Consider the following 13,244-nt stretch of genomic DNA (forward strand, 5'->3'; position numbering starts at 1 on the left):
TGTCAATTACTCAGATAATTTAAAAGGTAAAGAAAAAGAAAATGTTACCAATGGAAATGTTGAAGAAACTGCAGGGAAAGAATATGTTAAGAGATGGGGAGAAGCAACAGAACAGCTGCCAGTGCCTTTAATTAATAAAGAACTGCGTCCTGAAACGAATAGAAACTCTACTAAAAGAAAAAATAAAGTCCAGGCAGTAATTTCGAAACGCAAGTGGAGGCACCAACAAGGATCTATGGTATACGATTCGTCTACAGTACCCATAAACTCATTGGCTCTGCAGAATGGTCCACATGCAAGATTGTCAGCATTACCTGACAATCATAATAGTCGGAGGCAACTAAAGCAAGAGAGCTTTCATCCGATCCCAATATCTTATACCGAGGTGTTATCTCAATTATTTCAAGGTAATCTATTAGCTCCAGTACCTGTAGAGCCATTACGACCACCTTATCCAAAGTGGTACGACCCGCAAGTCCGTTGTGATTACCAAAGCATAAAGTCCAGGTTCTAATGAAGGCGGGATGACTAAAGTTTTCAAAGGAAGATGGTTCACACATGAAGCACTAGAATCATGAGTTCACGAGACTATGGAAATCAATGTGGATTTAATATTTTCCCACTATCAATAAAGTCTATTTCTTATTTGAAGTCATCTTTGAGATTGCTTGCTAGTGTTAAAATGACAATGAAGCTTTAGTCACCCATGATTTAGCTAAGTACTTGTAAAAAAGAATGTAAGTGTGTGGAAATTGAGTTATTTTCTTAAAAAAAATCTAAGTCATACATTCATTCATGCATCACTCATATCATATCATTGGTTGAAAAACAAAAGAACAAAAAACAAAAAAACAAAAAAATGTTACATGTTTTGAAATTTTCAATAATGATTTTAAAAAGGTCTACTCTTAGCACTTTTGTTAGTTAAGACCTTAGCAAGAATCATAAAGCAACTACAGTAAGTCACTTGGAAAAAAAAGAGTGAGAAAATGAAAAAAATGAAAAGGTGAAAAAAGGAAACAATGTAAAAAAAAAAAAAAGGTGAAAAAATTAATGTCTTCAATGCTCTCAATGAGATATAAATTTTTGCCAAGTCTCAACCATTTTTTTTTCCTCTTTGAAACATATTTCTCAAAGCTTTGTTGTCAGGCTAAATCCCTAAACCAAAATAGCTTTATCTTGGCCTCCCTATTTCTTCCCATGTGCGAACGAGTAAACCACTAAATATTCATACTGGGGTAGGGATGTCTTTTGAGGTGAGAATCTAAAACAGAGCTGTAAAACCTTGAGCCTAGCCTGCTTTGAGTCTAACCTACCGATATATGGTAAATATGGTCAACATTAAGAGTTGACTATTTACTGGAAAAAAATCCTTTGCTCAGTCCCTCACGTACAATTTTGTGATGAATATCCAAATATTACTCATCATAAAAAGCCTTTTGCTAGGCCTACCACATCGTTATGCACATAATGTTGAGAACTTTGAAGGTAACTGAAATAACACTGAACTCTTATGATTGACTGCTTCATGAATTGGTACTTGTAGTTGCTCAAAAATTTCCCTACTAAGACTTCCTTCTTTCACTTTCTATTTCATCGTGTTCTCTTATCTCAATTCTTGGTCTCTTATCTTCTTTCGAGTAAAAGTGATTCCAAGACTGAGGATAATAGTTTTGAGAATTGGGAAGTTAGCAACCTGACAAATAGTCTCAAGATCTCAGTTTGATAAGTTTCGTTTGAGAACAGTTTTTACTGGAGCAATAGCAAAGACATAATTTGGAACAGCAATTAGAGTTGAAAAAGGTTACTACGCATGATCAACTTTTTATATGTGATTACACCTTTTTTTTATATATAAAAGGGTTGTGTCTGGCCAAAAAAAAAAGTAAAAAGTAAAAAAAACTTCGTCTAAGGCCATGACAGTGCTTTAGTTCAATGATTGGAGCAATCTTCTTTGCAAATATTCAAACTGGGGCAAAGTCGAGCAATGCTACGTCGAGGCAAATTTGTAACTACATTATACAAAGCTTTGAGGCAAAGGTCATCTTCAGACTGATATTGTTACATTTCTCCTCGCACAAAATCTGCTTCACTTTGAGAAAAAAAGAGGTCATTTGCATTGAAAAGTGGACTACATCAACTGCACTTCGGAGCTAAGGTTAAAAGGGAGCCTTACATTCAAAAAGTGGGTTGCAGCAACATGACCATAAAATGAAGCTAAAGGCGAGAAAGAATATTTTTATCAATGATCTTGAGCTAAACTCAAAAAGGGGCAAGATACACGAGATGAACTCTTGGGGACTTACGCAACCCATTCTCAAGGTCACTTATCCAAAGAACTGGACTCTTCTATTCACTTGGTCATAATCTCTTATAAAAGCTTCAAAAAAAAAAAATTCAATCTTTTATTGTTCAAGAGATTTGACAAAATATCTTTGAACTCTTTGTTTCCTTTTCTTTAAAAAGGAAGCTCACTTACTTCTCTCATCATTAAGCTTGATGGAAAATCATGGTTTCCATCCTCGTTTGTTCATAAAGCCAAATCCATCCAACACTCTTGTCAGTTGCAAGACTGATGTTATGAAGCAGTTTAATCAAGCAAGATGTACAATGCTATGAATTACTCTAAACTGGCACATGAGTTACCTCTACAAAAGAAGCCCACCAAGCCTGATATAGTTTGAGAAATTACCTTGATCGAGTGAAGGCATTATAAAAAAAAAAAAGAGAACAGTTGATGTGTTTCTTCCAATGTTGACATTACCTTTTCTCATTTGATTCTTTGCTAAATCATTGCTAATAAGAAGGATGAGAGTATACAAAAAAGTAATATATTTGCAAAATATGGAAAAACTTCTTGTTCTCTCAACCATATTTTCACAAATCATGCATTCACATCACTTGCATATATATTCTTCAAAAAAATAAATCGTTTTCACATCATGGTTAAATTGTGAAAATTTAAATATCATGCATTGTGCATTCATAGCCACATTCTATTATTTGAGCAAAAATAAAATGAGCATCATGCATACATGTTGCAACCATTTAGCTTTTAGAATGCATATACATTATTGCATCAAGTATTGAGGCTCAAATTCATTGGGTAAACTAAATAAAAAACAGATCATATACTATCACACATTGTTAAGTGATAAGAATAAATGGAAGTAATAAATGGAGCATCATTTGTCATTCATGATATTGGGGCAATACACATTTGTAGATGCACCAATCCATCATGAAATAGTTGCGTCAGAGGTCGCGTAGCGGCTTCCCATAGAGCCTCCTAGAAATCTCTTTAGCTTTTTCTTGACCTTTAGAGTTAGAGCTAGTTGATAGGCCACACTCAATTGTCAGCAACAGGGTACCCGATTTTCATTAACTATTTCTGGCATTGAGCTCTTTCGTTTACAAGAGGACGCAATTAAATGACCGATCGACATCTCACCTGCACAGGTACCTACGCAGTGTAGTGTCGGTTGCCAAGATAAATAGAATTGGTCTGACCTCTAGCTCAGATGTCAGACTCCCGCTACGATAAGTACTGCATACTGCCATTGGAAGTTCCCATTAGCATGAACACGCAGTTTTTATTAGTCTTATCGTCATGTGTCAAAGTACATATCTCATGCACTTAGCTTTTAGGAGGATATTCCAAGTCCTGCACTTAGATAATAAACCTCTAGTAAATCAAATAACTGCAGTTTTTTTTTTTTGTTTTGAGAAATTGCATTTTAATCTGTTAGAGCTAGTTTTCTACCTCACACGTGTCATTAAGTTTGTGAAGCCAAGTTTTATCACCCGGGTTAAATTGAACCTGATCCAAGCCGAGGTCGAAGCATGTTGTTAAAGTCAGGTCTGTTGCATTTTATCATTTGGTTAAATCGAACCCGATCCAAGATTGAGGTCAAATCCTGTGTCAAGCCAGATCCATCGCACTTATCATGTCAATTAAATCAAACCCGATCCAAGATCGAGGTTAAGACCTGTATCAAGTACGAGGTTCTTTGCATGTCGGGATCCCGCCTAGTGTCCAGCTGGGTCCATCTCTATCTTGTCTTGTCTGAATAAAATTTTCGCCTTCCTGAATACTTTGTCTTTTGCCTTTGTCTACCCTTTTAGTTCTGCAAGGATACACAAAGGGGGGCAAGCTGTAGACACCGTATTTGGTCCGGCTTCATTTTAGTTTTATTTTTAATTATTTAATTTTTATTTTATTAAATACTATAGGATTACTTTATTATTGGTTATAAGCTAAAGTTTAAATTAAATTAAAAAAAAAGATTTTGTTTTAAAGAATTTGATTTAATATTAAAATAAAAGAAATAAAAAGATTTGATTTGATTTATATAATTTTGTTTTAAATAAAGGTTTTTTAATTAAAAAAATTTAGATTATGTTTTGGTTAAAAATAAACATTTCGTTTCTCCTCTCGTTTTTCCTTCGTCAAAATCGAACGCTTTCCCTTCCCTCTTTTTCTCTGGTTTTACTCGACTCACGCATGTTACTGTTATTTTTTTGGTATATTTAAAGGGCACACAACACACAGAGGGAGGGGGGAAAAACGGAGAGCACACACAAGAATGATTTGGTTGAAGAAAATTTTTTATTTTTTATTTTTTATTTTTTCCCTTAGTCTCTAAAGGCGGTTCAATAGAACCAACACACAACAAGACTCCGGTGCACACCTCACGACCTCCATTGCTGCCTTGAGACCATCTTGCGGTGATAGACTGACAACGACGAAGAGTCCAACGACCCACTCTAACACGACGAATGACATCCATGGTAAAAATCTTTGCACAGTATACCCCCACACTTCTTTTAATAATAAAAAAAGTTCCTTTTTAACAAAAAATAAAAATTTTCTTTTCAAAGAAAATAAACTTTTTAAAATAAGTTTTGAAAAATAATGTAGATATTTTTTCTTAAAGTAAAATAAAATAATTTTTAAATAAAGTAAACAAAAATTTAATTTCATTTAGATAAAAGATTTTGCATTAAAGTTTTGTAAGTTAAAAAAAAAATAATAAGAGTTTTTATAAACTAAATCTTGTTTAAAAATAAATTGGATTCTTTAAAATTTCCATTCAAAGTTCTTAATTTTGTTTTCTTATTTTTTTATTTATTTTTACAAAGAGAATTTCTACTGGATTTAAAAAAATAAAGGATTTAAAGAAAATTGTTTTTTAGGGATTTGTTTTAAAATAAAATCTTATATTGTAACATTTGTAATTTACAATAAGTTGTTATGCGAATGAAATCTTTTTTTAAATGTGAGTATCATTTTAGAAAAGATCTTAACAATTTGTTTTAAGTAAAATTGATTTTTTTTAATTAGAAATAAAATATTTTCCTGACAAAATCTTTTTAATGTCAAAATAGATAAAAAATTATTTTTTTTTGTTTTAATTTAACAAAATTCGTAGGTTTTTTTTTAGTTTAAAAAATAAATTAAAACTTTTGTTTTTTAAAAGAGTACAAGGTTTACATCTTAAGGTGTTGACACAGTGGTAAGATCTTTGACTTTTAATATACACACCCAAGTTTGAATCTTTGCATGCCTCATTTTATCATTGTTTTTACTAAATAATTATTTTAAATAAAAGATTTCTTTTAGAGTTTTTTTTTTAACAAAATTCAAAAATAAAAAATTTGTATTTTAAAAAGGAACATAGCTAATATCTCCAGGTGGTGGCACATTGGTGAGATGTTGAGTTTCAACTCTCATGTCCCAAGTTCAAGTCTTCATGTTTTCTAAAATTAAAATTATTTATTTATTTATTATTATTTAGCAAACAAAATAATTATTTCAAAAACTCCAATAACGGGAATTGAAACCTTCTAATATTCTCGACGTGTCAAAATTTTTTAAAGTCGTAGGGTGCTAACACCTTCCCTACGCTCAGTCGACTCCCGAACCAAAATCTATTTTTTGTAGACCAAGTTTTTAAAATAGGTGACCAATCACACCTCGTAGATGATTGGTGGCGACTCCAAACCCTTATCTCGAAAGAGACCCTTCAGGGGATGACGTCGGCTGCTCCGCGTCGCGATGACGTTGCGACAACTACGGAAAGTTGAGATTGGTACAAGATCAACAGAAAAGTTATGTTGATAGATGCTTATGGAGGTATCAGCCATTGAAGGGATAGTATTGGTAAGCCGATATGGAAAAGGGAAATGTCAAACTTCAGTTTGTTGTGACACGTCTTTTGGATAAAGAAAGTTAATGAGATTAAGAACTTTTATTGTTGGTATGAAAAAAAAAGGTAAGACAGGTCAAGAAAAGTTGAATATGGCAAAGGATCGACAAGGAGTATACTGTTAAGTGTTAGGAAGATATCAAAGTTGTGACAGTGAGAATGTTTTACTCGATAGTCACCTTGGAAGGATGTATTGAGTTTTGGTAGAAAAGGAAAAGCGAGGTTTATAGGTCCATAAGAAATTCTTGAGCATGTTGGATTAGTAGAATATAAACTCTCGTGCTAGAAAAGTTTTTCAGAATTTGTGATGTGCTCCATGTGTCTACATGCATCAGTAAATGTCAGACTAGTCGGAATTCTTGAGTTGCAATTAAGGACCGTTAAACTAGATCAATATGTGTTTTGAGGAAGAACTAGTAAAATTTTTTATGGGAAGAAAGGTGTTACAAAATAAGATTATTCCATTGGATTAAGTTTTGAGAAGAAACCAAGTAATGGAAGAGATCGCATGAGAAAGTGAAGATTTGTGTCCAATAACCTCAGTTGCTTTCCTGGTAGATGTGGCTAAATTTCGAGGACGAAATTCTAAAAAAAGAGGTAACATTTTGTAAGGACTGTTTGATCTTTTTGTAAAAAAAAAAAAAAAAAGAAAGAAGACAGAAGAACAGAAACTTGGAATTATTAAAGATTAAAGTTTAAAGGGCATATTGGCCTTTTAGCTTAAAGAAAATAAAAAAAAAGGAAGAAAAAAAAGGAATTTGGTTTGGATTTTTTTTAAGGTGACACGTGTGTGTGTGGTGTTGCTTTAGTGAAGGTGTGTGACATGTGTTTAAAAAAAAAGATAAGAAAAGAAAAGAAAAGAAAAGAAAAGAAGAAAGAACGAAGAAAAGAAAGAAAGACTACAGAGAGAAAACGGAGGAGAAGGGGAAAAAAAATAGAGGAGGTGAGGAACAAATTGAAGCTTGAAAAGAGGAAGGAATTCAACATGGTTCATAGTTAAGCTATGGGTTTGCAAATTTGGTAAGTAACTAATATTGTGATTTAAGAAAATTTGTGGAAGGAAATGGGGAAAAATTGATGTTGAAACATATTTGTGGGTTGTTGAAATGCTCAAGAAATTGCTTAGAGTAAAGGTTGGATTTTCGAGCTTAATAAACAACTTTACTGAGGAGGTAAGTTTTAGGTATGAGTTATATGGTTGATTTTGGTGGAGAGCTGGCTGTTGGAAAAGAAAAAGAAAGAGGAAAAAGAAATGTTAATTAAGTTTATGACTTTTTAAAAGAAAGTTGATGTTGTAAATAGGAATATAGTAAAAAGGGCATCTTGATTGAGGAAAGAAAAACGAAAAACAGAAGGGAGGAAGGAAGAAGAAAGGGTAGAGAAACACAGAAAAATCGTGAGTTGAGTTCTGAAATGTGAAGGAAAGAGGGTTTGGTTGAATGGGTAAAAAGGAAAAAGATGATAAATAGTGGATGAAAGAGATTGATTGAATGGAGAAGAAATGATGATTTTAATGAGGAGAGAATGTGGTTGTGAATTTGGATAATGAGTTTTGTTTGAACGTATTGTGATTAAAGTTTGGAATTAGTTTATGTTGGAATGAAGTGAAATAATTTGGTATTGAATCAATATTTTAAGTCAAGTGGAAATTGGAATAGCATACGACTCGGTTTAAGGATTTGTGAGTGGTTATTTTATTAAATGCTTTTGGATATTTATTATAGAATTTATGAGAAATTATACATATTATGATAGAATTTCAAGAAAGTATATATTATGTATATTTTAGCATTTCTGCTGAGAATTGAAGAAAATGTGTTAGAGGGAATTATTTTAGAAATGTTTTGTGATTCTAAAGAAATGTTCAAGAAAGTTATGAAATGTTGTTTAGAAAGAGATTTCAGAAAAATGATATTAGAATTTCATCAAATGTTCTTAGAAAGAAAGATTTTAGAAAGAAAGAAAAGTTCTTAGAAAGAAGAAGAACAGAATTTTAGAACAGTTATGAGAATAGTTTTCAAACCACCATGTTATTGTATCCAGGCGATGGTTGATATGCTATGTTAATGTGTTTCTATAGTATACCTAGAAATAGAAGGTCTTTGGGACCATTTGACGCCACGTGTTGAGAGAATTATTCTCCTATTTGTATTGAGATTACTCTATGCTAGTAGACCAAAATTATTCTGCTGTGTGTATTGAGATTACTCTATGCTAGTAGACCATAATAGAATATGGATACATGTGTGGTGTTCGGTTTTATCTATCTGTTTGAAGTTTGAAAGAAGAATGTTTTATATGTTTTAGAATGTGTTTCAGAGCAGGTTGAGAATTTGGTGTAACTAAGTCGCAGGGGATGCAGGGGAATACCGAGGTGATTAGGGTCAAATCCGGGTTCCGAATCCTGGACTTGGGAGCGTTGTCTTTTCAGTTCGCGTAGAAAGAAAAATGTTACAAGTTTGATTTGAGAAGTTTATTGAGTTTTATGAAATTTATAATGTTGCTTCAATTTTACTTGAGTTTTATGAAATCTAAATGAGAATGTTTGTTACTTCAGTTTTATGAAGTTTGCTTTGAGAACTGAATTTCAGTCATTTATGAAAGAAGTCTTACGAGAATAATTTCTTATCAATTTACCACTCACTGAGCTTCCCAGCTCACTGTTCACATAAAAGAGATGCATAACCCCAATACCATCATACTTACGTGCATCATTAACCAATGAGATTGGAGAGCGGGGACTAATAGTGGGGATTTATGTATTTCAGTTAAAAAACCTGAAGTAGCAAAACCTTGGGTAAAAATAGTACTTGGCGCGGTTATTGCGCTTACACTTAAATGGTTTTTATATTTTTTAAAATACGTAAATATATGAATAATGGAGAAACCCCATTAAAGAAATAGTAATGATTCATATAAATCACGTAATGGTAAATGCCTCAAATAAATCCAACGAGTAACTAATAATCCTGTTATACAGAAAAAAGTAGCTATCATGCCTTTTTCTGACGAAGCATAGAGTTCGAGAGTTCCTCTATTCAATCCTTTTCCTTCTTCTTGTTGCTGTATATCTCGTTCGTACACATCTTCTCTTTGTTTCTCGAGCCTATAGTGAGTTACAGACAGAGTTCGAAAAGGTCAAATCTTTGATGATTCCATCATACATGATTGAGTTGCGAAAACTTCTGGATAGGTATCCCACATTTGAACTGAATTCTTTCTGGTTAAAGAATCTCTTTCTAGTTGCTCTAGAACAATTAGGAGATTCGTTTTGTATTTCCCCCCAGGCTGTACTTGAGTATCTGAGTTTCAAGGAGAATTTATTTCAGCTTCTGCCACCCAGGTTAGTTTAAGAGTTGCATATCATTTTGTATGTAAATTCATTGGTTTGTAAGAAATTTTATCTGCACCCTGTTGATAGAAAAGAGTGTATAGAATGGATGTAAGATTGGTTGTTCTGTAAAGATTGTTATTTTATTGTGCATCCATTCAGAGTTTGTTAGTCAAAGTTTAGGTCAGAGATAAGAAGAAGTTGACTATTGACTTCGTAGTTAGTTGGGGTCAGTAGTCGGCACGACTTGTTCTAGGACTAGTAGATGTTTTAGGACGGGTCGTGTTAGTAACCTTGTACGAGCCTTCCCATGTTGGCCTCAACACCCCGCTGGTTGAATCTTTGGTGTTTGCCATAATTTTTCTCAATAACAAGTCTCCTTTAAAGTTGCGTTTTTTAACCCTCGGATTGTAATATCTGGCGATCCGATTTTCGTATTTCGTTGTCCGTAGTCGTGCCATCTTTCGATGTTCCTCCAATAAATTGAGTTTGAGATGTATGGATTCATCATTTTCGAGAGGGTTGAATTGCTCTACTATTGGAGAAGGGAGACCAATTTCTACCGGCACCACTGCTTTAGAACCAAATGACAATGAAAAGGCGGTCTCTCTAGTTGACGTAGATGTTGTCGTTCTGTAAGCCCACAGTGCGCTGTGGAGTTCTTCAGCCCATAACTCTTTGAGTCCTTCTAGTATGGTTTTTAGGGCTCTTTTGATGATTTTGTTGGCTGCTTCATCCTGCTCATTAGCTTGTGGATGGACTGGCGAAGAGCAAATTTGTTTGATACCTATCTCCATGCAAAAACTTTTAAATGCTGTATTATCAAATTGCCTCTGGTTATCACTAATAATAGTGTATGGTACCCCAAAGAGACAAATTATACTTCTTCAGATAAAGTTCGTAACCTTCTTCTCAGTGATAGTAGCTAGGGCCTCAGCTTCGGCCTATTTGCTGAAATAATCGATCATGACCATTGCAAACTTGGTATGGCCTTTTCCTTGTGGGAGGCGGCATACAAGGTCTATTCCCCACTGAGCAAAAGTCCAAGGACCCATTATATGTTTGTTAGTGGTTCGAGCGGTTGTCTAGGTATCGTTGCGGACCGTTGACATCTTTTCCACTTTTTAGCAAGCTACATCGTATTTTTCAACATGGTTGGCCAATAACATCCTTGTCAGACAATTTATGGCTTTGAGATCGCGCCCTTGAGTGATTACCACATATGTCTTCATGCACTTCTCTCATGACATAATCAGCCTCCTCTAATACTAAACACTTTAAGAGCGGTAAATAGTAGCCTCTGATGTACAAGTTTCCTTCTTTAAGCACATATCTGGCTGCTCGTCGTTAGAGTTGCTGGCATTCTATTATCTCATTAGGCAGAGCCCATCTCTTAAATATTTGATCAAAGGCTCCATCCTTCTCTTCTCGGGTCACTCTTGCTCGTCGATATCCATCGCCTCTTGAACCTTTATGCTCGGCTTGAGAAAAATTTCTACTGGCATAATTCTTCCCATATCAGTCTCATAGGCTACAGCCAACCGAGCTAAGGCATATGCGTTAACGTTTTGGGCGCGAGGAATCTGCTTGATCTCATAATTTAAGAACATGTTGAGCTGATCCCTCACTCGAGCTAATTATTCCACCATTCGTTGTTCCTTAGCTTGAAACTCTTCTTTTACCTAGCTTATGATCAACTGAGAATCTATATGTTTGTGACCCCAATATGCCTAGCCACCCTCAATTCGACTAGTAGAGCTTCGTATTCAACCCCGTTGTTGGACGCACGAAAACTGAACCGTAGGGTGTACTCGAATCCCTCCATGTCCGGGGAAACTAGTAGGAGCCTGCTCCACATCCCCTAAGATTTGAGGATCCGTCCACTTAAAGGGTCCAAGGCTGTTCTTCTTCAATTCTCAGAACTAGGTGTGAGTTGATGTTACTGATTTTGTGTTCTCCTGGTGTCAAATTTGCTACGAAATTTGCCACAGCTTGCCCCTGCATTGCAACCCTTGGTTTGTAGTGTGATGTCGTATTCGCTCAGCTTTACGACTCACTTTACCAGTCATCCTGAAGTCTCAGGTCTTTGTTGAATTTGTCGCAGAGGGAAATTGGTGAGCACAGTTATCCTATGGGCTCGAAAGTATGGGCGTAATCGCTGAGTCGAGGTGACCAATGCGAATGACAACTTCTCTACCTGCTGGTATTTAGTCTCTGCCTCCTCCATTGCCTTGCTTGTGTAGTAAATTGGAGACCGTCGTTCATTCTATTCTTTCACTAATGTTGAGCTCACCGCAGTGTCTGAGACGGCAAGATAAAGGTAAAGCTTATTGCTGGGGATAGGCTTAGAGAGGAGTCGCACCACCTCCAGGTAGTGTTTTAGTTCCTTGAAGACAGATTCATACTCCTCTGTCCACTCAAACTGTCCTTTTTTCCTTAAAAATTTAGAGAACGGGAGACACTTGTTGGTTGAGCGGCTTACAAATCTTATTACTCTGCTATTCTTCCATTGAGTCCCTATAATTGCTTTCGGTTTCTGGGATAATCCATCTCTATTACGGCTATGATTTTATCAGGGTTGGCTTCAATTCCTCGTTGATACACTAGGAATCCAAGAAATCTCCCTGAAGTCACCCCGAATGTGCACTTGCTTGGATTCAATTTCATCTTGTATTTCCTTAATACCTCAAATGCCTCTGGTAAGTCTGCTTCGTGTTGACCGCCTTGCTGGCATTTTACCAACATGTCGTCTACGTAGACCTCCATAATGTCGATCAACGCTACAAACATTCGATTTACCATCTCTGATATGTAACACCAGCGTTCTTCGATCCGAATGGCATCACTATGTAACAATATAGATCTCGACTCGTGACGAAGGAGGTATTTTTCTAGTCAGGCAGATGCATCTTGATTTGGTTGTATCTAGTGTAGGCATCCATAAAACTCAGTCTCTCGTTTCCATCGGTAGCGTCAACCAATTGATCTATCTGATGCAAAAGAAAAGAATCCTTCGGGTAGACCTTATTCAGGTATGTGAAGTCGATACACATTCTCCATTTGCCATTAGACTTCTTCACTAGTACCATATTGGATATCAATTAAGGATAATGAACTTCTCGAATAAATCCCGCTTTTAGTAGCTCGTCTACCTTCTGGGTCACAATCTCATCTGTGGCTTGGTTGAAGGCACGACGTTTCTTCTCCACCGGTTTACAGCAGCCATCGCTGTGAGTCAGTGTACCATGACTTCCCGATCAATTTCCAGTATATCCTCCTGTGACCATGTGAACACGTCAGCGTTGCTTCTGAGGAAATTTATGAGGCTTGCTTTTTCCTCAACCCTTAATCTTGTTCCAATGTTGATTCATCGATCATCGAATGTTAGTGGGATAAACTCCACTTCCTCTGTCGGTTCTCTTTTCCAGGAGCTAACGAATCTGGATGGTAACTAGGGCTTGGATGGGCTCCTTCAAGACAGTTGATCGTCTCGTTCGGGCTCTCCTCTGGCCTACCCACTTTCCCGGAACATTGCAGATTCCTACCAAGGTTAATGTCGACTTTCTTCATCCTAACTTCCTCAGATCCGAGCTCATCTCGGCCAAATTTGTTATGAATTTCATAATCGATCCCCACAGACGATGCCAAATGTTGATGTAGAGATTAGGCTCCACAGAATTCTCCAAAACTCGAACCAATCCTCC

General features: G+C 35.6%; 1 protein-coding gene across 1 annotated transcript; it reads right to left on the bottom strand.

Moving 5' to 3' along the window:
* Positions 1-9,770: 9,770 nt before the first annotated feature.
* On the bottom strand, positions 9,771-10,337 carry LOC148212947 (uncharacterized). The gene has a single exon (XM_088120442.1). The coding sequence runs from the start codon at positions 10,335-10,337 to the stop codon at positions 9,771-9,773; it is 567 nt and encodes a 188-aa protein (XP_087976568.1).
* Between the last annotated feature and the right edge of the window lie 2,907 nt (positions 10,338-13,244).

The sequence above is a fragment of the Momordica charantia genome (genome assembly GCF_013281855.1).
Source record: "Momordica charantia cultivar OHB3-1 chromosome 2 unlocalized genomic scaffold, Mcharantia_2.0 BLBB01000002.1, whole genome shotgun sequence".
Lineage (NCBI taxonomy): Eukaryota > Viridiplantae > Streptophyta > Magnoliopsida > Cucurbitales > Cucurbitaceae > Momordica > Momordica charantia.